The 24860-nt window shown below is 41.6% G+C and overlaps 1 protein-coding gene across 1 annotated transcript in view; it reads right to left on the bottom strand.

Moving 5' to 3' along the window:
* rgs3a (regulator of G protein signaling 3a) overlaps positions 1-24860 on the bottom strand; it is a 165171-nt gene that overhangs the window by 131371 nt on the left and 8940 nt on the right. Inside the window, exons 4-5 of the mRNA XM_030783538.1 lie at positions 24513-24579; positions 6987-7084 (exon numbers count right to left, since the gene is read on the bottom strand). Of these exons, the coding sequence (XP_030639398.1) occupies positions 6987-7084; positions 24513-24579 (165 nt within the window). The remainder of the gene's footprint in view (positions 1-6986; positions 7085-24512; positions 24580-24860) is intronic.

Raw genomic sequence — 24860 nt, 5'->3', positions numbered from 1 at the left:
GAAATCCAGATATGCAGCTCTCACAAATACTTGCCATTCTTCCATAACTCTATCACATTAGCATCACAACCTACTGTATTTCATCAAACAGTGTGATCAACCTCCAATCAAGACAATTCGACTCTAACCTCAACTGTGTGTGTGTGTGTGTGTGTGTGTGTGTGTGTGTGTGTGTGTGCATGTATTTGCATGTGTATCCATGTGTTTGTGTGTGTGTGTGTGTGTGTGTGTGTGTGTGTGTGTGTGTGTGTGTGTCTCAAGGAGCAGGGGGCAGTTTGTGTTCACAGTGTTTAAATTTAGAGAACATTTTATATAACTTTTGCATAACACATTTACAATTCCACTACTCTGTTTATACAGAGCTTCAAATTTGCATTTAAAAAAACAAAAACAAAAACAAAAAAAAACAGTAATTGAAAAAAAAAAAATCTAGAAGTTTCCAAGCACTTCAGATCCCCTCCAGCCCTACGATTGTGTTTTCCACTCAGTCCACTGAGTCATGCCTACACTCAGAAACAGGGGCGGCGGGACAGATAAACAAAATCGCATGAGTAGTCTGCCACAGGAACATCGTCTGAGGTGAAATATTTTCTCGTACTGGGTGGCAAACATAACACCTCATCCTTCCACCACTCCAAAGTACCAGTAAACACAGACGTGCCCTTTTAGGGAACAGACGTTATTACTTAAACTGGCACATAAATACCAGAGTGACACGCTGTGCCTTTCCTCAGTTTGACAAACTGTCCACAGCATCACAAACTGTCATGCTTCACTATGTCAGTACTCCTGTCAGGACTTTGTCTTTTGGCCGCCCTGCTGGCCATTCTGAGAATTGTGTTGCCATGTGCCTTTGTTTGTGTCTTGTATTGCCATGTGCTCCTGTTTGTTCCTGTGTTCTCCTGTCCCCGCCCCTCACCTGATTTCTATTATTGCCTTATTGTGTTCCACCAATCACCTGTCCTTGAAGACAGTCGTTCTGTGTATTTAAGTCCTGTGCTGGTGTCTGTTCTTTGTCAGATTGTGACCGTTTCCTGTGTGTGAAAGTTGCCCTCTGTGATTTGAGTTTGATCGTGTTACCTGGACCTGTTATCGCTTTACGTTTTGGATTTGGTTGCCTTTTGGATCTGGTTTTGACCTTGTTTATACTCTGCTTTTGACCAATCTTTGGAATAACGATTCGGATTTGTTTGCTCCCTGGATTCCTGGTTTAGACCTTGGACTGGACACTGTTTCTGAGATTGGCTCCTGATTTTTGCCTTTTGAATAAATCTTATTTTACCCAGTGGGGTCTGCGATTGGGTCTTGGTCTGTCTAAACCTCACACACTATGCTGCTGAATTTCCAATACAAAAAATATAAAAATAAATAAATACATAAATAAAGCCTTCTGAAGCTGTCAGGTAACAACAACAGTAATGTCTTTTGCTAACGTGTCGAGTATCATAGACGTGTTGTCTATAATTCGTTTAGAAAATCTTTCCTATAGGACTCCCAGAGGACACTTACAAAACAAACAAACAAACAAAAAAAAACCCATAAACATACCATGAAAAATAAATAAATAAATAAAGCATTTCTTTCCTTTCAGCAGCAGATAAAAGTCAAGCTGCGATGACAGCTGACAAACCCTTGTCCAGTAAATGTCTTGTCAGAGTGTTGGCCTCATAAATATTCATGAGTCAGGTACCTCTGACACAGACCCCTGTTCTGGTTCCATTCACTCTCAGCACAGAGCGAAGTTAACATGCAGCGGAGGGTAGGGAAGCTCCCCATGTTCCAAGGGAGGTCCAAACACTTTTTAAATGTTACATGAGGCGTACTTGCTCTCACACTACTTTTATTTAGGTCAAAAGGCACTCTGGCAGAGTTGGCCCAAAACACTCAAAGCAAAGTCTTTGTGTGGTAGGAAATTTGAAGTTTGAAGTAGCCTGGGATGGGAAAGAAGATTGAGCGAGTGAATATTTTTTATATACATTTATGTGGAACCAAGTATTTTTGCTTAACTTTACATTTTTTTTTTTTTTTTACAAAGTATTGAACTTTCTCTGGGTTGCTTCACCACTGAAAAGTGTGTCATTACTCCAGTGTGTACTAGATCAGGGTTAAGTTTAGTTTATCACCCGAAAGCTCTACCTTTACTCTAGATCAGGGTTAAGTTTAGTTTATTGTCCGAAAGCTCTACCTTTACTCTAGATCTGGGTTTAGTTCAGTTTACTGTCCAAAAGCTCTACCTTTATCTAGGTTTAGTTTGGTTTACCGTCCAAAAGCTCAACCTTTATTCCAGGGGCCTGCACTACGAAGCAAGTTCAACATACTCAGGGCATCTTTTTGTTGGCTGGCTTGACAGAGCCTAACAACCGCAGACTCGGATAAGCGATGTCATGACGGTGTTTATGAAGTCAATCAATCCAGATTTTCCCAATCCAGTTATTAGCGCATTTACGTAAAGGGGGCGGTGTTGGCACCAGATGACCAATCGCAAACACGGAGAGGTTTGGAGTGGCATATTTCACTCAAGAAGAGCAAACAACAAATATGAGGATTTCAAACCTGTCATACGGGCTAAAAGCAACACAGTTGCTGCAGCCAAAGCAAGGAAGGAAAGCTGGCAAAAAATTGCCGACTGTGTAAACGCGTAAATTAATAGGCTTTTGTTGACAGAGTTGAATTGTTCAGCGATTCTAGCGTGTATACCCCATGCTAGACCGAAATTAATGTTAGTGTTACGAAGGAATAAACAGTTCTGCTCCGACTGGAATCAACGTAGAACAAGAGAACTTTTGAGAACTTTTAGAGTCACATTGTTATATACATACAGGTCACATGTCAATCTCAGCGCGTCTCATTGGCTGTTAATCATTGCCCATTATACAGTGCAGTACCTGTATTTACTCATTAAGTTTGCCTACATGATAATACAAAAAATTAAAATGTACTTTTACAGTTGAGAGCACACTTATTTTATTTTATTTATGTCAACGCCCCATCATTAAGGTACGAGTAGATCTGACTGTAATCACAATTGTGTATTCCATTAAATTAGCGGGTTGCTTAGAAGTATTCTTATCGCGTGAACATCAACATTAGCGTCACTCTTTCAGCTGCAACTCTGGTGGTGTTAAACAGTCTTGGGAGCAAGTGAAGAATAAAGAATAAATACTGAATACAACTATAACCGGACTGGTAGTGTGCAACTTCGACATGTCGCACTGGCGACATACGGCTCAAGGAGCCGACAAAGATTCCCTCCGCAGAGAATATATCTTTCATATAGATGCTCGTCAGGGAAAGCTAAAGGGTTCTCTCTGTCCCTGAAAACTGGCCTTCCTAAGAGACCCTCTCACTATCTGTGCACCGAGTTTTTTTTTTTTTTAAGGTATTTTATTATTATTTTTTAACAACACAGCAAGTACAGAAGGGAACACATGATATTAGAAGGAAACTAGAAAAAAATACACATTTTAACATTATAGTTTAACACTAGGGGGAAATAAGGATCTATATAAAAATCTGTAATGCAGTACAAGCTGTTACAGTTGCTTTTTGTTTTGGAGAGAGTTGAACTGAATAAATGTATTGTTTGAACTCTTTGCTAAACGCAATAGACAATGGTTTGTTACCTATCAATTTACATTAGTGGATATCACATTTTGGCCATTATAATAATGAGATTAATCATGTAATCCTGTGCACCAAGGTCCATGGGATCTTCCAGGAATGGTGATGCCATTTTAAAAGAGAACTGATTGGTCAGTAGGCAGTGCTTCTATACATTTTGATCTGTTGTCTCAAAAATAACCTGCTCCAGAGCAGGTTAGGCGTGTAGCATAAGTTACCATGGCAATGTACCCCACTAAAAAGTGAACCACCGTCGTGACACTGAAAACCCAGGGTTATACCTGAAGTTACCTTGCTAACCCACAAATCCTGCTTCTTGGTACAGGCCCAAGGTCATGGCTAAGTTTAGTTTACTATCTGAAAGCTCTGCCTTTAGTCTAGACTGGGTATAAGTTTAGTTTACCATCTGAAAGCACTACCTTTACTCATCAGGGTTGAGTACAGTTTACCATCTGAAAGCACTACCTTTACTCATCAGGGTTAAGTTTAGTTTACCATTTGCAAGCTCTATCTTTACTCTAAATGTGGGGTAAGTTTAATTTAGTGTCTGAAAGCTCCATCGTTACTCTAGATCGGGTTTAAGATTTGCTCACTGTCTGAAAGCTTGACCTTTACTCTATATTGCGTTTAAGTTTAGTTTTCTGTCTGAAAGCTCAACCTTTAGTCCAGATCAGTGTAAAGTTTAGTTTACTGTCCAAAAACACTGCCTCTGTTTCAGAGCAGGGCTAAGTTGGCCGGTGGTTTGAGCCACGGTTCCAGAGGAAGCTATGAAACTTTGTATAGCGAAGGACAGAGAGCGACCTAAACCAAACCATGCGCGTATGTGCACAGGCATTCTCTGAAGGATTAGCGCTGGGGGGCTACAGTCAAAATTCAATTTAAAGGCAATAAACCGTTAGCCCTAGAACAAGAGAGGCCAGTATGAACCAGAATAACTTAGCCCTTGGCTAATACTATCCGTGGCTGAAAGATAGCCCTGCACTATCATATACAACGTTAAAAAGCCAAAAGAAAACTTAAAACTGCCTTAAAACACACAAACACACACACACACACATACACACACACACATACACACACACGCACACGCACACACTTGACTTGACACTTGAATGTGTGGTATTGGAAGTGTAAATACAGTAGCATCCATACCCTTTGGTGACAGTGAGATATGAAAGTAGATGATAGAAACTCCAGAGAGCTTCTACAGAAAGTTCTGTTTTAAACAAAGCCAAAGCACTATTTTGCATATGCACACATAATACTTCAGCTTATTTGTCATTAATGTGCTTAATTAGTTTATTGTTCTATTGATTTAAATGTAAATATGTAAATGTTCTCATACTAGAAATGTGATATAAGGTTATATACAGTTATGTTTCCTTCACTGTAAATGTGATATATGGTTATATACAGTTATGTTTTCTTACTGTAACTGTGATATTAAACTGTGCTATACACATTAAATGTGTTCCCAATGTGGTCTCCAGTCTCATCTCTCTCTGAGGCAAAGAGACAGATGGACTGTCCTGTCTCTAAACAAGTTTATTAAATGTGACTGAACATTTGTAAGTTCTCCACTGTTTGCTGGTGAGAATAAGCACACACTGAGGGACACTTTGTCATGGATCTGTCCCTCTTTCCAATACCTTGTTAACAAACCATAGTTCACAGGGTAAGGCAAAATTTTGCTACCTCTTTTCTTATTTTTATGCATACTGAAATTCCTACCAACCCTAATTTAAAAACATTCATCTTAAAATGAAAATGTTTTCAACATTTTTGAATAAGTCTGCATCGGAATAAGATGGACCTTGGTCTCATCGAGACCACTGCATTTTTATTCACTATATTTTTCTGAATTTCACAGACACACAATTTATGACATGGCTTCACAAATTTTATAACCTATAGTATCGAAATGTGAAAAATAAGAAAATAAAACTTTGCAAACAACCCTCCAGACAGTCTGCAAAAAGTTTTGTAGTATTAAAAATTAATACTAACAAAGAACCAACTCAGATATTGAAATTCAAACCACAAATTACTACAGCGATTGCAGAGAGTCTGCTCCAAACAAAACCAAAAAAAAAAAAAAAAATGAAACCAAAGCCAGTCTCTCATGTAGCATGTTAAACACAATGGCAAACAAGCAAAATATCAAAGCTAGGCTATGGAAGAGGGATTTGAGGAACCTTGGACTTGTTCAGAAACTCCTTTTAGTGAGAAGAGGAGGCAGCGATTAAAGCCAGCAGTGAAGTGGAACAGATGACAGAGAGAGAAAAAAAAAAGAGAGAGAGAGAGAGAGAGAGAGAGAGAGAGAGAGAGACAGATTAGAGCATGAAAAAAATAACAGTGCTCAACAGTTTCTGATTCAGGCTCCGTGTATACTTTTCCTATCCTCCTGTCTCCGTCTCCTCAGGGAGACACATGCCACACTACAGAGCACACAGGCACTCCGCCGCAAACAGCAGGAGCAGAAGAAGGAGAAAAGAACTGAGAGAAAGTTGGGAAAGTCAGAGAGACAGAGAAAGAGAGAGAATATTTTTATTTTCTGCAGGCTGAGAGCGATACAGCGACAGAGAGAGAGAGAGAGAGAGAGAGAGAGAGAGAGAGAGAGAGAGAGAGAGAGAGAGAGAGAGAGAGAGAGAGTGCAAGAGAAAATGTGAGAAAAAGATAAACTGGAAGGGAGAGGGAAAACAATCTAGAACCTTCCCAACTCTCAGACAAGTAGGTACACAGTACCATGAAGGGGAACCAATGGAGAACCAATGTCATGAATCTTTTCATTCATAGAGGGAGGAGGGAGCTTTAGTGAATTTCTCAGGAGAGACATATCTGCTTAACAAGATAAACTGAGTTTCGGGCAGGGCTAGCAAGTTTTATGCTGGCAACAGGATCAGAGCTTTCTAAGATCAGAGAGTTTGCAGATTCACAGAACGTGGTTACAAATTATACCCAGTCTAAGAAACACACAATGAGGATACTGTTTCAGTCTCCTGGCCAAAGCATGTATTTTCCCTATCTGTGTGTTCAGGGGTCAACTTTGGGTGGACACAACTAATTTTACAGTGTCACACACAAACACGCACACACACACACACACACACACACACACACACACACACACACACACACACACACACACTCACATGCACACATGCACAACACACACTCGCAAAATCTATATCACAATCATTCATACACAGTCCAAGCTGATGTCAGTGTTTTGCTACAATTTGATCATCTTCAGGTCTGTATAGCTAATCGTGGGTCACTGTCTAGATACACACCACACACACACACACACACACACACACGCACACACACACATTTGTGCGGATAACAGGCAAAGTGTCACTCACCGTTAAGCATTGCATATTCTCCGGACTTGTGGTTTCGTGGGCACCACCATGGTTTGCCAAGGCAGCTTCTGAAGAGAGATAGACGAAAGAGTCACGGGCTGACACAGTGCCTTTGGGAAACATCTTTACATCTACACCACCCTCCTGCCCTCCGGCAGCCTACCACTTCAAATAAGAATTAAAGTAAAAAAACAACAACAACAACAACTCAAACAAACTTTAAAAAGAAAAAAAAAGAAGAAAGAAAAAAAGTGACTGCAGAGAACTGCTTGTGTTTTCCAGAGATTGCCTGAGAAGCTTAAGCAAGGGAACTCCCCCAGAGGGAAAAGAAACTCCTCTCTCTCTCTCTCTCTGTCTCTCTCTCTCTCTCACTCCATTATCTGTCGTCCAGCGGGCTCCCGCGCCGTCACCATGGAAACAGCACCTCGCCCTGGCTGCAATGTCCCTTGAAACATTCCTCATAAAAGCCACATTCAGACGGGACACAATACTGCTGGCTTCTCCTTTACTTTGGACAAGTTATGCGCGGTGTCCTCATTGAGTCTCTCTGCTCTCTTCCTCCTCCCTCACTCTCTAGCTCCCCTTCTCTCTCTCTCTATCTCTCACTATTTCCCTCTCCCTGCCTCTCCTTCTCTTTCTCTTTCTCTCTCCCTCTCTCTCTTTCTCTGTCTTCTTCTCTCTTTCTTTCTCACTATCTGTTTCTCTCTCTCTCCCTCTTTCTCTCTTTCTCTCTCTCTCTCCCTCTCTCTCTCTCTCTCTCTCTCTCTTTCTCGCTGCCCCCCTCTTCTTTCCAATCCTGTTGCAGCCCTATTTGATCTGGGGTGAACAAATCTGATTTAAAAAAAAAAACAAAAAAACTCGGCCACTCAGCAGCTCCACCCAACTATTCCTCAAAATTCAGAGGACAGAGACAGAGATACAGTAAACCCCATTACATGTCTGCCATACAGATCAAGTCCTTTGGCAAGTAACAAATCTGAAGAACAAAGGCCGTAACTTCCTTCAGGCAGAAAAAAAAACGTTGTTGGTACTGGTTTTTACATCATGGTTATGTGAGAAGTGTTTAATTGCCGTTATACTCATCTAGACCTCTCACTGGAGAACCACAGTGCAGGCAGGTAACAAACTGCAACCCTAACACAGCACAACTGACCCGGGCACACAGACACACTCAAGACCTGCTGAGGGGTCATACCAGGTGTGTTGGATTTTTGATTAAGGAAAGCTGTGCGGAAATTCAGGGAGCCTGCCTCCTGCATCCGTTTTTACAGTTTTATTACAGTTTTATTGCAACAGACTGTGATGTCAGATAAACCCATTCCCCTTTCGTTCTCGCTTTCTCTCGCTCTCGCTCTCTCTCTCTCTCTCTCTCTCTCTCTCTCTCTCTCTCTCTCTCCCTCTCTCTCTCCCTCTCTCTTTCTCTCTCCCACTGAATGAGGGGCTCTTGTTTGGAAATGTATGTGGGTTGCCTGCATGAGAGGATTTCTCAGCTTCTCATCTGGTTGACATGAAGTTAAAAGTCATATTGACATGACTTTCAGACATTGGTGACTTTTGGCTTAATGTTTATCAGTTAACTTAGAGAGTCCTGTTTCATACTCTGCCTCTCTGGCCTTTGTACCAGACTGTGTCTAGGTGATGTAACTGATATGAGCTTTGTTTTTTGTTTTTTGTTTTTTGTTTTTTTGGTCTGAATCTTTTCAAAAACAGGCAAAACGCAGAAACAACCCTTGAGGAAGCGCATAATTCCAAACTCACAATTATACCCTGATCCGTATCCATGGGCAATAACAAGGCCTCAAATAGACGCCAAGAAATTTGGCTTTAATCTAACCCAATAATGGAGTCTCTTCAGACCCCTGGAGGTGACCTGCCTGGCCATCACCCCACAGAAAGCTTTTGTTTGGCGAGCGATAAATCACAGAGCTATTTGACCGAAAGACAGAAAGCAACTGCCAGCGAGGAACTCACAGAGAATCCGACAACTGCCAGGGAACGCCCACTGCCACAAAAGAGAAAGGTTCTGAATGAGTGATAGAGAGAGAGAGAGAGAGAGAGAGAGAGAGAGAGAAGCAGAGAGAGAGAACGCTGGCAGTCATCCCCCGGCCACAGTCAGCCTTGCAGTAAACCTCTTCAGCTCAAGACTGAGAACTGAAGACGACACGATCGAAACTGGATGAATCAGTATGTATCAGATTTCTCAGGGGGAAAAAATGCTGTTCTGGAGACAGTTTTTTTTTTTTTTTTTTTTTTGCCCTACATACTCCTACTCCTAAGAGCTATGCCGACGAGGGAGAACTGATTCCAGATCAGTATTTTTAACCCTGAGATGACTGATGACATATGGAACCTGGGACTCAGCTCTACATGCTGTTACAGAGTGACATTTTAGCTCTAGGACCAAAGTCATTACGGTTTACACAATTTACTCTCCTTCTTCATCAAAAAGCACTAAGAAATCTCATAACCAAACAAACATTTTGAATTCTGCGGTAAGAGTTTCAAGGTAAAAAGGCTGTCTCTAACATGATGAGCAAAACATATTTTTTTCCAATAAATAAATAAAATAGTCTTTTGAGATATACCTCAGACTTTTCTGGAACAGTCATTCATCACATCTGGCACTAATAACAAAAAAAGAAAAATTGTCTTGAGAATATTATGTGCTTTGCAGGAGGTCACCTCTGTTCCTACAGTCCTGCAGTGTGGAGAGAAGATGCTACTTAACAAGGCTGTAATCTCTTCCATACATACCTCTGACTCACTCCTGACTGGCAAAGTCAGAATGGAGACCCAGGTGAAGAGAACAAAACAAACACTTAAGTCTTTCACATTAGGGAAAGGCGAACCAAATTTAAGAAACAAAGATGAAAACAAATGTAAAAAACAAATCTGTTGAGAACATGTCCAATGTTGTCAATACATTTGGCTCTTCAAAAGATGAACATTTTCCATATCTCTTTAAAGCATAGAATCATATTGGGATAACATTCCTAGCATTCTCTGGATATTAAATAAAATATTCTGCAGCTTTATATCAAAATCAAGCACTGTGTTAGAGACTACATTGTCCATAGGTGACCCATTGCAAAATGAAACAAAGTCTTACTTCCAGAACATTCTTAAGGCTAGAATAAACAAAATCATTATACAACACAATCAAGGCCAAGGCCAAGGACAAGAACAGCCCATGACTTAGACTGAGAGCTCACCTCCTCCTCATCACAGTGAAGTTCTCATCCAGGCAACAGTTGGGCTTTTTATTTATTTATTTTTTAAATCTATTTATTAAGGGTTTGTCTCTGAACAAGTTTGTTTCTACACTTGTCTGCCCATAATGAATGAGAGTTTAACATTGCAAAGAGGAGATGTAACATACAATGATTTTAACAAAATACTGTGATTTAAAAAACACACACAAAAAAAAACCTTCATTCCCCCCCAAAAAAACCCATCATGCTTAAGTAAGCATCTACACGATACAAGGCTAATTGCATCTTTGGAGTGGGCATCTTCAAAATTTAAATAAAAAAAGTAAAGAAAGGATCTCACTGATGAACAAATTCAAAGTGATGGAACTGGGCAACATTCTCCCTCAAGCCAAAAGTAACAGCTATGCCAAAGAGGATACACTGGAAGAACGTGGGGGTGGTTGGTGGGGCTGGACCACGCAAGACTCCATACGGATGAAATTTGATTGGTTCGTCAGTCAAGCTAACAGCAATAACTGAAGAGCAGCTTGTTGCAGATTCGATGTTTATCTTTTTCGAAGGGTTGACAAAAAAAATATTCAAATAGATGAAGTTATGAGTGTGATTAAAATTTGAGTGGAAAATAAACGACTGTTGGGGTTTAGGAAGAGATTCTCAGGAGCCTGGCAGTTTTCAGCCTAATTTCTGTGACTCAAGTTGGGGAGGACAGACAGAAAGAGCAGCATTCAAGATTTGATTTCATCACGGATGAGCTGACAGGCTCAAAAAAGAGAGAGAGAGAGAGAGAGAGAAAAGAAAGAAAGAGAGCGAGCTGAAGGAGACATGAACACTGAGCTATATTTGAGGGGTCTCTCTTCTTGGCCTCATTTCATTTAAGAGAGAGAAAAGTAACTTTTTTTTTTTAAGCAGCAGTCAGAATAGAATCTGATTTGATTATGGCTGAGCTGAACTTCAGGGTCGCTCAAATGCAGTTAGAACACTTTTATTTTTAACTTAACTTTTTTTTTTTTTTATGTTCACTTTTCCCTCTGCAAAGCTGGAAGAGTACACTCAAAAAGAACACTCCAAGCGAGACTTGATTGTGGTCATCACGATGAAAAATTTATAAATAAATTTTAAAAATCAAAAAGGTGTTGCTGAAATGCTGCTGATTATGTGTGACTATTGTTTTTCCATGGTATTGTGGGGCAGGACAAACATGAGAAATAAACCAACATGCAAGCAATCCTTGGCATGAAATCTCATTTGATTATGGTTGAGTTACCGAAAGAGAAGACAAGCAACAAAGCAAAAGAAATGCACTTTGGGGCTTTTTCTTCCCCCTTTTTTATGCATGTGGGGATGGGAAAAAAACAGAACTGACATGCTCCAGTTGTAATCTGATATGACCATGGTAGGATAGATACAAGAAAAGAGAGAGTGACCTAAAAGAAAAATGTAAGGTGAGCTAAAAAAAAAAGAGAGAGAGAGAGAGAGACAGATGATGTAAAAGAAAAAGAGAAAAATGAGCTGAAAGAGAAGAGAAGACAAGCTAAAACTAAAAAAAAAAGCATCAGCAGATATCAATTTGAGGCTTTTCAGCTCCCAGAATCCACATTTATCCATTCTATCAGTTTAGGCGGCCTGCAGATAGAGAGCGTGCAATCAGGGAGGGTCTTATAAGGAAGGCTGTGATTGACAGATGAGTGAGTTACCCTCTCTGACACAGACTCAGCTGCTTTCAGTGATCAGGGCTCATGTCAGTCAATCATACACCGGCTTGTGACAGGCCGCAGACACGCGACCGGATGATGCCTTCTGTTGTTTTTGGCAACGCCGCGTTCTCTCCGAGAGCAAGAACGACAGACTGTCGGCTGTCACATCCTAAAAGCCAAAACTGCCTAAAACACAAAGCGGTCTGTATTTACACTTTTACCCCGAGTCTGCTCCAACACACCTGATTCAGCTTGTCAGGGCACCAGTAAACATCTGAATAACAAGGGCAAGTCTTCTGTGTTAGAGTGGGCAGAAACCACCTTAGGGGTAACTAAGAATACACCAGCAAATGAAATCAAACTAAAGACACTCAGACCGTAACCCTCACTCAGGGATAATGACATTTTTTCCCTCTGCCAACACTTCGGTCATTTGGTTCGTCATCTGTCAACACTGTGACACCAAATGAAAAACAGATCATCCAAAACCACTTTGAGCAAATAGCCCATAAAATGCCACAGCCTCACCATCCTTATTACCTTGCTGTATATCTCACATTTTAAAAAGCATGTGGTTTGACAGCATTCTCCCCTCTGTCACAAGAAATAAACAAAGAAAGAATTTCTGTTATTTCTTTTAAATGTCATGTTTGTGTAACACCTCTTACAAATTATGTGACTTTTTGTTTTATGTGAATCAGAGATTGTCTCCGTATGGGCGGCAGAGGCCTAAAGCAAACAGTTAACTTTTCATTTGAAGGACGGTTATGCCTGAAAGGCAAAGAAAAAAAACATATGAAACACAAGTTTTCTTCTAGTCAAACTATTATTTCAAGGACTATTTAATCTACTACAGTGTCTAGGAGACTGAGAGATAGCCTCAGTGTTCCCTTGATACAATTATAAAGGCTTGACATTTTCAACATAATCATCTCACACGTATGTACTCCAGTGGGAACCTAATGGAAACTTTGACGCATGTATTAGAGGATGAGCGGTAGATTAAATGGTGGATTTGGTAGGGGAACATGTTATTATGGAATTCAAATGGAAAGATTAGAAAATGAGTCGCTAAATCAGATGCTACTGTAGACGTGCTGAAGAAAGGCCTTGGGTAAGAAAAGCGTTTGATTTAAAGGAAAAAATAAGTTGGCAAGTGATACAGAAAGAGAGAGCGAGAGAGAGAGAGAGAGAGAGAGAGAGAGAGAGAGATAGTCTGCATTTTGTTTGTCTTGTTTGTTTTTGAACCAAATTTATTTACCCAACTTATGTAATGGATGAAAAGCACAAGGAAAGGAAACAAGCGGCATTGAAAACTGAACTTCATTACAAAAAGATTGAAGTAGACTCACAGGAAAAGCGTCCTGTCTCTGAGGATCTCTGCTCTGATTTAGAAAAAAACAGAAAGAGAAAAAGGCAAACCTTGGTATGGGCTGTGATTAGATTACGACTGGGCACACAAGCTAAGGACAATGTAAAACCACTGTGTATTAAATTAATGAGCATCAAAGGCACCTCTATTTTGGGAGTCTGTCAGATGCAGGCACACCCACACTGTGTTTCAACCTAAAACAACAGACTGCATTTTAAACCCTGATTCCTTCAGCACACATGACAGGAGACAGAGAGACAGAAAGCAAGAGAGAGAGGGAGAGTGCGAAACAGAGACAGAGACAGAGACAGAGACAGAGACAGAAACAGAAACAGAGAGCGTGCGTGCATGTGTGTGTGTGTGTGTGTGCGTGTGTGTGCACGCGCGCATGTGTGTGAGAGAGAGAGAGTGAGAGAGAGAGACTGTGTCTGTGTGTTTCATGTACGCCACCGGGTCGCATGCTGGTTATACTAAAGCGGTACCACATGGACTTGGCCAGGAAAGCTATTTCCTTTCATTTTTATTTATTCCTTTTCTTTTCCTTTGGTCAAATCCATAACTAAAGAGCAGCATTGTGAGTGTGCGCTGGGCTGAGTTTTTAAGTGTGTCAGTGTTTTTAAACTTGCAGAGGCAAGAGGAATCTGAAACAAGCACTAATTCTGTGCTGAAAAAAAACTCAGTGACCCCAGAATTCCCATCTATGCAGTCATTAAACAATCTACTTCTACAGAAATGTAAACTTTTATAAGTTATGCAATACAACAAAGTTACTCTGGAAAGCAGTATTTAACATTTTTACTGTTAAGCATTCTGACAGTCTAATGGAACAAACAGAGTTGCTGTAGTCCTGTCTGCTTGTACTCAACTGCCATAAAAATGACCTCCCATTGGTTGTTATGATTGTTTAGTCCATTAAGTATTAATTACAAGGCACACACACACACACAAACACAAGCTGACATGCATGTGCACGCACGCACGCACACACACACACACACAAATACACAGGCTGACATGCATATGCACATGCACACACACACGCACACACAGAGGCTGACATGCATACACACACACACACACACACATACACACACAAACACACACACACACACACACACACACAAAAACGCGCATACCCATGCATGTCCACACTCCCGCAACCTTACACAAACACACACAGTTAATAGCAGTGGATAAAATTGCTTTGCGTTTTGTGATTGCTGGGTTAAATCGCTTGCTTTGATAGTAATTGCAAAAGAAAAAAAAAAAAAAGAAAACGCTGAATGCATCTGTGATTTTAATCTGCTTTTACACACTTTTGTATGATTGTGTAACGATTGTGCCGTTTTTCTCTCTAGGATAGAATGAAGTGTGTAAAATTGCCCTCATACCCAGACAAAACCCCTGCTAACGGACCGTTTAGAGTATGTGGTCTACTGAAAATGAGCTCTCTCACTTCTCAAATAGTACACATTTTTAGCTCTTTTCTGAGCTATGGAACTCTCAGCCAGCAAATGTAGGCTCTTCCTCTTCAAATACTGCCCTTCTAGAAACTTCTGGTGCAAGGTAACGATTTACATCACAATGAGGTTTGATTTGGCCATATTTTTGTGCTTTGTGAAGCAGTAGCATGTGTTTTGAATGTATAGTCAACCTGTGTCTATAGCTGTCTGTACAGAATCTTAAATGCTTTTGCACACCACAGAAATAAGCCATAACATAGACATTAATGATTTATGGTAGTAATTCTGTTGGCTAAAATTTCTAAACTCATTTGAAGGGACTCTGTGTAATTGGTTCTTTGGGGGAGTGACGTCGTTTTGACTGAGCAGTTAATATCTAGATTGTTCTAGATGAAAGCAGAGAGCTTTTTATTTACCTCTCTGTCTTTTCTCTTTCTCTTTCTAGCTTCTTTGCCTCCTCAGTTTTCGCCTCTGCTTTTATATGTCCATCAAAGTTTAATGAATGTGTTTCTATTGCTTTTATACTTGATCATTCATTCATTTTCTAAGCCGCTTATCCTAATTAGGCTCACGGGGGGTGCTAGAGCCGATCTCAGTGTTCACTGAGCAAACGGCGGGGAAACACCCTGGACAGGTCACCAGTCCATCACAGTATACCTGATCAATGATGCAATAATTACAACATTTTTATTTATATCAACCCTCCCTCAAAACAAGCACGCACACACACACACACACACACACACACACACACGTCCGAGCTGTTATGTGCCTAATACGTGTAGGGAATATCTCTGCAAAACCATTTCACATTAATGTGATGTTTTGCAGTCCAGTGGTTGGCATTAATGGGGTGTGCAAGTTTTAGATTCCATATTCACTACACGCAAGCACGCACACACACACACACACACACACACACACACGCTCACACACACACACAGAGGACAAAATAAATGTATTCAGAGCTTCCCCTTCCATAACAAATCATATATAATACACACAGGATCCTGGTAATGTTTTTTTTTTTTTTTCAGTTTAATGTTATATTTTTGGATTTATATAATTATATTATAAGTCTATCTCTGTACTAATTTTGCATAGTTAACTCTTTCATTAAGTATAATGGATCAGTTATCAATTCAGTCTGCATGAATAGAAAAATCTCAGTCTTTCTGTGAAGCAAGACTCGGTCTAAAGAGTAAGAGCTCAGAAGTAGCCACATAATCAAACCTAAACAGGCGCTGATGTCCCCCGCACACACGCCTCACACAGGGCGCGACACACCCGTCTGAACAGGCGCTGATGTCCCCCGGACACACCCCTCACACAGGGCGTGACACACCCATCTAGACAGGCACTGATGTCCCCTGGACACACCCCTCACACAGGGCGTGACACACCCATCTAGACAGGCACTGATGTACCCCGCACACACGCCTCACACAGGGCGTGACACACCCATCTAGACAGGCACTGATGTCCCCCGGACACACCCCTCACACAGGGCGTGACACACCCGTCTAAACAGGCGCTGATGTCCCCCGGACACACCCCTCACACAGGGCGTGACACACCCATCTAGACAGGCACTGATGTCCCCCGGACACACCCCTCACACAGGGCGTGACACACCCGTCTAGACAGGCACTGATGTCCCCCGCATACACCCCTCACACAGGGCGTGACACACCCATCTAGACAGGCACTGATGTCCCCTGCATACACCCCTCACACAGGGCGTGACACACCCATCTAGACAGGCACTGATGTCCCCTGCATACACCCCTCACACAGGGCGTGACACATCCATCTAGACAGGCACTGATGTCCCCCGGACACACCCCTCACACAGGGCGTGACACACCCATCTAGACAGGCACTGATGTCCCCCGGACACACCCCTCACACAGGGCGTGACACACCCATCTAGACAGGCACTGATGTCCCCCGCACACACGCCTCACACAGGGCGTGACACACCCATCTAGACAGGCACTGATGTCCCCCGGACACACCCCTCACACAGGGCGTGACACACCCGTCTAAACAGGCGCTGATGTCCCCCGGACACACCCCTCACACAGGGCGTGACACACCCATCTAGACAGGCACTGATGTCCCCCGGACACACCCCTCACACAGGGCGTGACACACCCGTCTAGACAGGCACTGATGTCCCCCGCATACACCCCTCACACAGGGCGTGACACACCCATCTAGACAGGCACTGATGTCCCCTGCATACACCCCTCACACAGGGCGTGACACACCCATCTAGACAGGCACTGATGTCCCCTGCATACACCCCTCACACAGGGCATGACACACCCATCTAGACAGGCACTGATGTCCCCCGGCACACCCCTCACACAGGGCGTGACACACCCATCTAGACAGGCACTGATGTCCCCCACACACACCCCTCACACAGGGCGTGACACACCCATCTAGACAGGCACTGATGTCCCCCAGACACACCCCTCACACAGGGCATAACACACCCGTCTGGAGTTATTATAGCAATAAGTACACAGATGCAAATTAATTATGGGAACAGGGAAAGGGTAGGAGAAGGAACGATACATGCTACAGTAAAACTCAGACTGTTAAGCACTATTAACACACACCTGGAGCAGAAACCAAGCTGTTACTTTTATATATATATAGCCCTTCAGTCATGTAGGTTGTATAGACACTGCATGAAAGTTTATACCGGTTTACAGGCGGTTTGGAACTCTTTCCAGAACCTTCTCCATGTTTCTGCAAACTGTACAAAGCATTCAGGGAACCTGTGCACCTGGTGATCTTAATCAGGCCTTCCTAGAAATCAGGTGTTTATAAAGATCCAACTGAATATGATAAAATTTGTCCAAATTATCCTTACATAAGGTAAACACAGTCTGAAAATCTCTCTGACATGCAGAGCTTTTCTGGGTTCAAAAGTACACAGGAAGAACAAAGAGGCATCTGATACCCATGTGCTGAGGTATGCCCAGCATGACTTAAATCTATAAAATCATTTGAAAGGTTTTAGAAGGTTCACATGAAATGAATATGAAAAGCCTGCAGCAGCTGTAACTAATTGGATATTCAGAACACCATTAGAAAATAGAGCTGAATGTAATACACACACACACACACGTGTTTATATATATATATATATATGTGTGTGTGTGTGTGTGTGTGTGTGTGTGTGTATGTGTATATATATATATATATATATATATATATATATATATATATATATATACACACACACACACACACACATAGATATATATATAAACACACATACATATACAGTATTGGGGTAGTTCCTCAAGAAAAGTAATTAGTTATAAGTTACCAATTTCTTCTTTATATTGTAATGGGATTGCTTTACTCATTACTACTTTTGGAAAGTAATTACACAACTCATTACTATACGTTTGCATTACTCTCTAAGACTACAAATTCTCCAGTTTACTGCATAAAAATACAAGGACAAACATCAAAGTCCTTTCATTGCTTTATTTTCAATGCAATAGCCTAGGGCTTGAACACAGTTAAAGGAATAACTTGTCAGCCTTTAAGTAGAAAAGTGTAGCCAATACTGGTTGGAACAGCCTACACAGTAAAAAAGTCGTTTCTGAGGTAGCTAGCAATATGTTTTGGTATGATCATCAGGTGACAGCTGCGTTATCTAAATGTTGTGATTAAAAGTTACATTACAAGCTCTCCATATTGTCGTTCTAGTTGGCTACACTGTATTTTCGGGTTTTCTCAAATGTTGCAGACCTTGCTAGCTGGCTAACTAACCAGTTGTCGGTCTTGTCCCATTTAATGGAAGCTACTGTCAAGGACCAAATCTCTCCTTAGTGACAGTGAGTAGTCATATTATAGATACAGGTAAACAGGTGTGTGTTGCATCATAGCTGCTTCTATAGTCATGTATTTTAACATTGCTGGGACACTGTATTGACCAATTAGCACCCAGGACCAGAACTATCCTTTTTCCGAGTTAAATTTAAACATTCAGCACGAAACACATTCTTTTGAAAGGGTGTGTGTAACACAGGAAAGGACATTTTAATAATCCAGTAACTGTAATGTGATTACTGAAATTTGAACTGTAATGCCTTTACTTCGTTATCGAGAAAAGTAATATAATTACAGTGACACGTTACTCTCTAACTCATTACTCCCAACACTGTGTATATCAATATCTATCTATCTATCTGTATATATATATATGGAGAGAGAGAGATGCATACATACATACATGTAGATGTAAATAATGATATAGATATAGTTGTATCATATAAGTGGATGTAGCAGATGTAAATGTGTGTAGTGAGTGTATGCAGACCCTGTGGGATGAGTCTGGGTAAAGAAACAGCGGACGTCAGAATACATTATGTGAGTGCTGATGTTGTGTGATGTCATTGCTAATGCATGCTATGAAATTTTCCCTTAGGTGACATTTTCCCTGAGGTGAACATTAACACTTTACCACTGATGGATCCCGTTTTCTGTTTTCTCTTTTAATTTCTTACAGAGTGCTTTCTGGGGACTGAACTCATTCTTTTACTTTTTTTTACTCTACTGTAAAAAAATATCTTCAGTGAATTTGTGGGAAAAGAAAATATGTTGTACTCCTACAGATTATAACTGTCACATTTTTTTTCTTTCTATACAAAGGGTCCCCCTCTGGAAGCAGCCACACCCCTTTTGACTTCTGGTCTCCAATGAGGCGGTAAACTAAAAATAAAGACTGCATATGACATCTCATGGCATGAGTTTGCCAGGTTAATAAGTGTCCTATACACACCATGATAAAGCATTACCATGTACAGCAGATCTGCTTGGCACAGAGGAGAGGAGAGGAGAGGAGAGGAGAGGAGAGGAGGGGAGGTTGCTTTTGTTCTCTGGGCTTTGTAAGGGTGAGTAAGCATCATGCAAAAAGAAATTAGGCAGTGGACCATGACACGCTGACCAAAATCAGAAGTAGGTTATTGTCAGTATTCTGCGAACACACAGACAGACAGACAGAAAGGTAGACAGACAGGCAGACAAACAGACAAGGAGACAGAGAGGCAGACAGAAAAATTAGGCAGTGGACCATGACACGCTGACCAAAATCAGAACTAGTTTATTGTCAATCTTCTCGAAACACACAGATGGACAGACATAGAGACAGAAAGGCAGATAGACAGACAGACACACAGACAAAAAGAAAGACAGACAGACAGATGGAGAGGCAGAAAGGTAGATAGACGGTCAGAGAGACAGACAGGCAGATAGATGGTCAGACAGGCAGACAGTCAGACACGCTGACCAAAATAGGTTTTAGTCAACCTTCTCCAAACACACAGACAGACAGACAGACAGATAGGTCCCAAACAGCTTTCCCAGTTATCACCACCTCTACTAGCCAGCCAGTCTTTTCTCTCAGCACACTCACTCAGATTGCTCAATTCTCCTAAAGTTCTTTACAGTCCTACATTTCTTTTTTCATGTGCTACTGTGATGGACATCACAGTATGTTATGAGAAATGTATTTTTTAATAAGTTGTTAATAAATGTTTCCGGTTACTGTTGTAAAGGCATTAAGGCATATCTGTTACAAGGATCAACTATATACAGTGACAATGAGAAATGAATAATTAACACGAATAGTCACGCAAATCCCTGTTATTCAGAGTCAGAGAGAGAGAGAGAGAGAGAGAGAGAGAGAGAGACGTAAACTGAGATAGAGAAGAACAGAATGGCATAACTGATTTAGCATTATTCAGTTCTGTGTTTACATGCCTAAGACCACAGAGCAGAGCCTGTAGTCTGACAGACTCCAGAGGAGAAAGAATAAAAAAAAGGAAAAGAGAAAAGAGAAGGAGAACTGACAGGAATAGGCCATCGCGTAAAGAGCTATCTCATATTGTGCTGAGTGCTGAGTGGTCAGTGGAGTTCAAGACTGGAATTAATCGACCAATCACACAGTTAGGGACTTTATCACAGTACTACAATAGACTCCAATACAAAAAAAGCATTTTTAATGGTGCAAAAAATGAGCAAGTATTAAATTAAGCTCAGGTTTTGCTTTTGTTTGGGTTTGTTGTTGTTGTTTTTTTTTTCTAATAAAAATAACTCATGCCATTAGACGGTAAAATTGAGGTATTATCTTGTGATTTTGAACAGAGATATCCATGGTAGTATTCGGTTTTTGTGTACTTTGGATTACGACTGAGGGAATGGTGAAACAGCAATCGGAGGAGAGATCTGGGACCAACCAGAGTACAAAATGAAAAACATGCCCAAACAGGAGAGCAACAACCAAACAAATCACACAGCATCAAATAAGAGATCAACAAAGCATCTGAAAAAAACCTTGATACACTACAAACCCAGCGCAGAGGTTTTGTTGTTGTTGTTGTTGTTTTGGGTTTTGGTTTTTTTTTTTTTTGGCTGGGCTGAATAAATCAAAGAAAATCATTAATATTGGCAACAGGAAGACAAGCTGCTTCTGGGAGAGCAGTGACTACAGCTCTTTAAAAAGAAAGTCTTCTTTTTAATACATTAATCAACTTCATTAAGTCATAAACACTTCCTTTAGCCTGTCACTCATCCAAATATTCAGAGGACAGCACTTAAACAAAACTCCACCTTAACTGAACTGAAGGGGGCCAACATTCGATAAGTTGAGTTACCATGAAAAGGCTACATTGTAAGAACTCTCCAAGCTCAGGTGAGAACAGAAGCTACCACTGGTTAGAGTTAAATGTTGTTTTTAAATATGTGTCATTCTTTGGCTCTACCAAGACATAACTTTTAACTGATGGTGGGATACTTTAATTCAAGTCCATGGCATTTTTTTAGGTACAGGTAACTGCCAAAATAAAGGAAACACTTCAGTATAAGAGAGATACACACTAAATGGATAGAAGGTGCCTCTACACAGCTGTGTTTAAGCGTCCAATGTCCCTCCATCCCTTGGGGCAAAATGTGTCACATTCTGGGCAGACTGGGTCAACGAACATGGCTGTAGGTAGAGATGTGTTGGTTGACTTGGTTATTGTTGGGGTGTGTTTTCAGCAGGATTCTCAGTGACAAAGCACTGCTCAACCATCTGATGCTAACCAGACCCGAAAAGTCACACGGTCCAACGAGTCGCCCCGCATACTTTCTTCGATAAGCGAACTGGCAAACCATGTGGCAAACAGAAATTCACATTGCCCAAGAGTCTTGGTTGCCATGGCAAAGATATTGCTGACAGTGTTTGACAGTGACCCCGCCCGCATGTCGCTGAACAGCACGACGGGGTTTGAGGTCGATGTAAACCATACACTCCGGCCATCTCGCCAGATCTCTACCTGACTGGACACTCATGAATCTGGAGTGGCACCAAAGACTGGGTTCTCCACCACATCCGCAACAACATTTCTTTCTCAAAACACTGCAAAAGCATTTTTTTTTTCAAGTTTCGCAGGCAAAGAAATGCCTTCATATATCTTTGACAGAGCACCTTACTGTAATGGAAAAATCCTCAAGACTCCATGACCTTACCGATCTACCTGGGAGATAGATGTTTGACCAGGTTCAGAAAGGATGGAACTGCATACAGGTGTACTTTGTGAGGGAATATTTAATATCCTTGTTTTTATTAATTGGGGTTTGACTTGAAATCCTGTGTAGAACTAAGGTCCTGTGATGTGAAAGGGAATTTGCTGATTTCCGTGTGAATTATTGACGACGCCTGATGACATTTAAAGAGGAGGCTTGCTGATGAGGGATTAGTCGATATGTAAACGTGGATTAAGTACAATAAGTGTCTGAGCTGTTAAACCAGGTTAGACAATGTTTTTAATACAAAGGTACCCCGTTCGTTTGGGTTTTTTATCATCAGTTTTTCATCCTATTTCCAACAGGCTGAAATTTGTCATGTCATTCCATAATACCCCTGCCCATTTTCAGAGCTGAAGCAGTCTTGTTTCCTCTGTGTGTTTTCTGTTTGCGGCATGCTGGGTCGGGATTGAAGGTCTTTCTCTGCTGATCTGAGGCACATTTACTCACACAGGGTTAGTGTCAGGACACCACTGTTCCTCCTGCCGCCCAACCCCTGTGTCATTTCTGGCAAATGTCGAAATCCCTTTCTGATAAAGGAATCTGAACATACCTTGGTTTCTCGGCGGATACAACGTCTGTTATTGCTGAACAGCAAACCGAGCCACACAGCCTATGATACAGAGATGTGTGGGATCTCCATGTTGCTGTATGATCTATATGTCCATATGTTGTTCTGCTGACTCAGGATGGCCCAATACCCCATTAAGACTCTCCACACTGGTATTTACCTTTATTCTGGTAGTCACCTGTAGGTGAGGTCTGGCAATGTTTACGGGTCTCAAAACAACATCTACTGCATCGTCTTCAGCCCAGATCAGATTGATAAATTCATTAACACCTGGCATTTCTATTTCACCGTATCATTCACATACTTACAGCGCCCCGAGGGCTAAAAATGCAGCCAAATATATGTCAAATTCTGCCTTTTGGTCTCGTCTAGCGAAGATCAGAACGGAGGGACGCTGCTCCTCTCGGACAAACGTCCAAACACCCCGAGAGGCTCTGGAGCCAAGCCTTTGTAATCGGCACTAAAACAAATTAAAAGAGGATGCGTGCCCTACTTCCGCTCCGAGGACAAGCGTGCGTTTAATATTGCATGGGAACCACTCGACCAAATAAAATACAAGTCAATTACCTTCGTCTCACCGCCAATGAGAAGCCATCAATAATTCAGACAAACACGGCATGGGATTACATGTAATTAGTGTCGTGGTGATGCAATAATCTACTTAGTCAAAAGTCACCCACATAATAAATCATTGACCATAATTTATGATGGCAGCTTGGCTTGTCCCAGTCAAAGAGAAATAGAAAGCGAGAGATGGAGCAAAAAGAAAGAAAAGGAAAGTAAACTTCATTAGACAATAAAAGTTCATACTCGTAAACACTCATTTGCTTGATTTGGCTTGAACTGACAAGGAACAAGGGGGGTGGGGGGTGGGGGGTGGGGGGCGAAGTGACAGACAAACCCCGGCATTAACAAAAAAAAAGGAAAAAAAAGAGTCAAATTCTGATAGAGACACATGCATGGCTGCAGATAGAACGACTGTCATGCTATTTCGTTGATCTGTCGGAACACTCACCTAATCTTGGCTGCTTTGGGGGTTACCTCTCACACACATTACCCCCCCTCCAAAGTCCGACTGCCTCACAGTCTCAGAGACCAGCAAAGTGCCGAGACTTCCCTCAAAATCTCCTTTTTAACTCAAAACAGGCTTCAAAAATAATAATATTAATAGTAATAATAATAATGATAATGATAATAAAAACACTTCCAAGAAAGCACTCGTTCCTCTGTGTCTCCCACCTCAAACACACACATTCGCACATAAAAGACACATACACACACACATACAGAGCTCTTTAGAGCGAGAGAGAAATAGGGAGAGAGAGAGAGAGAGAGAGAGAGAGATACTCTGACGCGTGCGCCTGGTTCAGCCCCTCTCTGTCCATCGCCCCTCCCTCCTTCCCTCCCTCCTTTTCTCTCTTTCTCGCTCTCTGCCCCTAACCCCTTTTAATCCCCTGTTCCACTTCATCTCCTCCTCCTCCTCCTCCTCCTATGCCTCCCACCACACAACCTGCGAAGCTAAGCTCCTCTGACAGCCCTGTTTGCGGGGGGGGGGGGGGGGGGGGTCACATTGGAAGCACTGGTCACTCACCAAAGATGGAGCAATCTGGGGAACGCGAAAGTCGAAGGTGTTTGGTCTTCCCCAGGTCTTCTCCCAACAGGTAATACCAGCCATCAACCTCCTGGAGAACATAAAGGAATCTGAGGAGGCCAAGGCGGGGAGGGAGGCTTAAAAGAGCATGGAGTTAAGGCTTAGTGTGTGTGTGTGTGTGTGTGTGTGTGTGAGAGAGAGAGAGAGAGAGAGAGAGAGAGAGAGAGAGAAACATATGCTGCAATAAAAAAACGAGTGGAAGCAGTTCCTTTTTTAATTTAGACGGCTGCAGTCATTTTACTTTGTGTTTGTGCTTTCCTGTGTGAAATACGCTCGAGAGACAGTGATCACTCAATCACACACACATACACA

The sequence above is a fragment of the Chanos chanos genome, chromosome 9 (genome assembly GCF_902362185.1).
Source record: "Chanos chanos chromosome 9, fChaCha1.1, whole genome shotgun sequence".
In the NCBI taxonomy this organism is placed as follows: Eukaryota; Metazoa; Chordata; class Actinopteri; order Gonorynchiformes; family Chanidae; genus Chanos; species Chanos chanos.
This window is presented reverse-complemented; position numbering and strand designations above follow the sequence as displayed.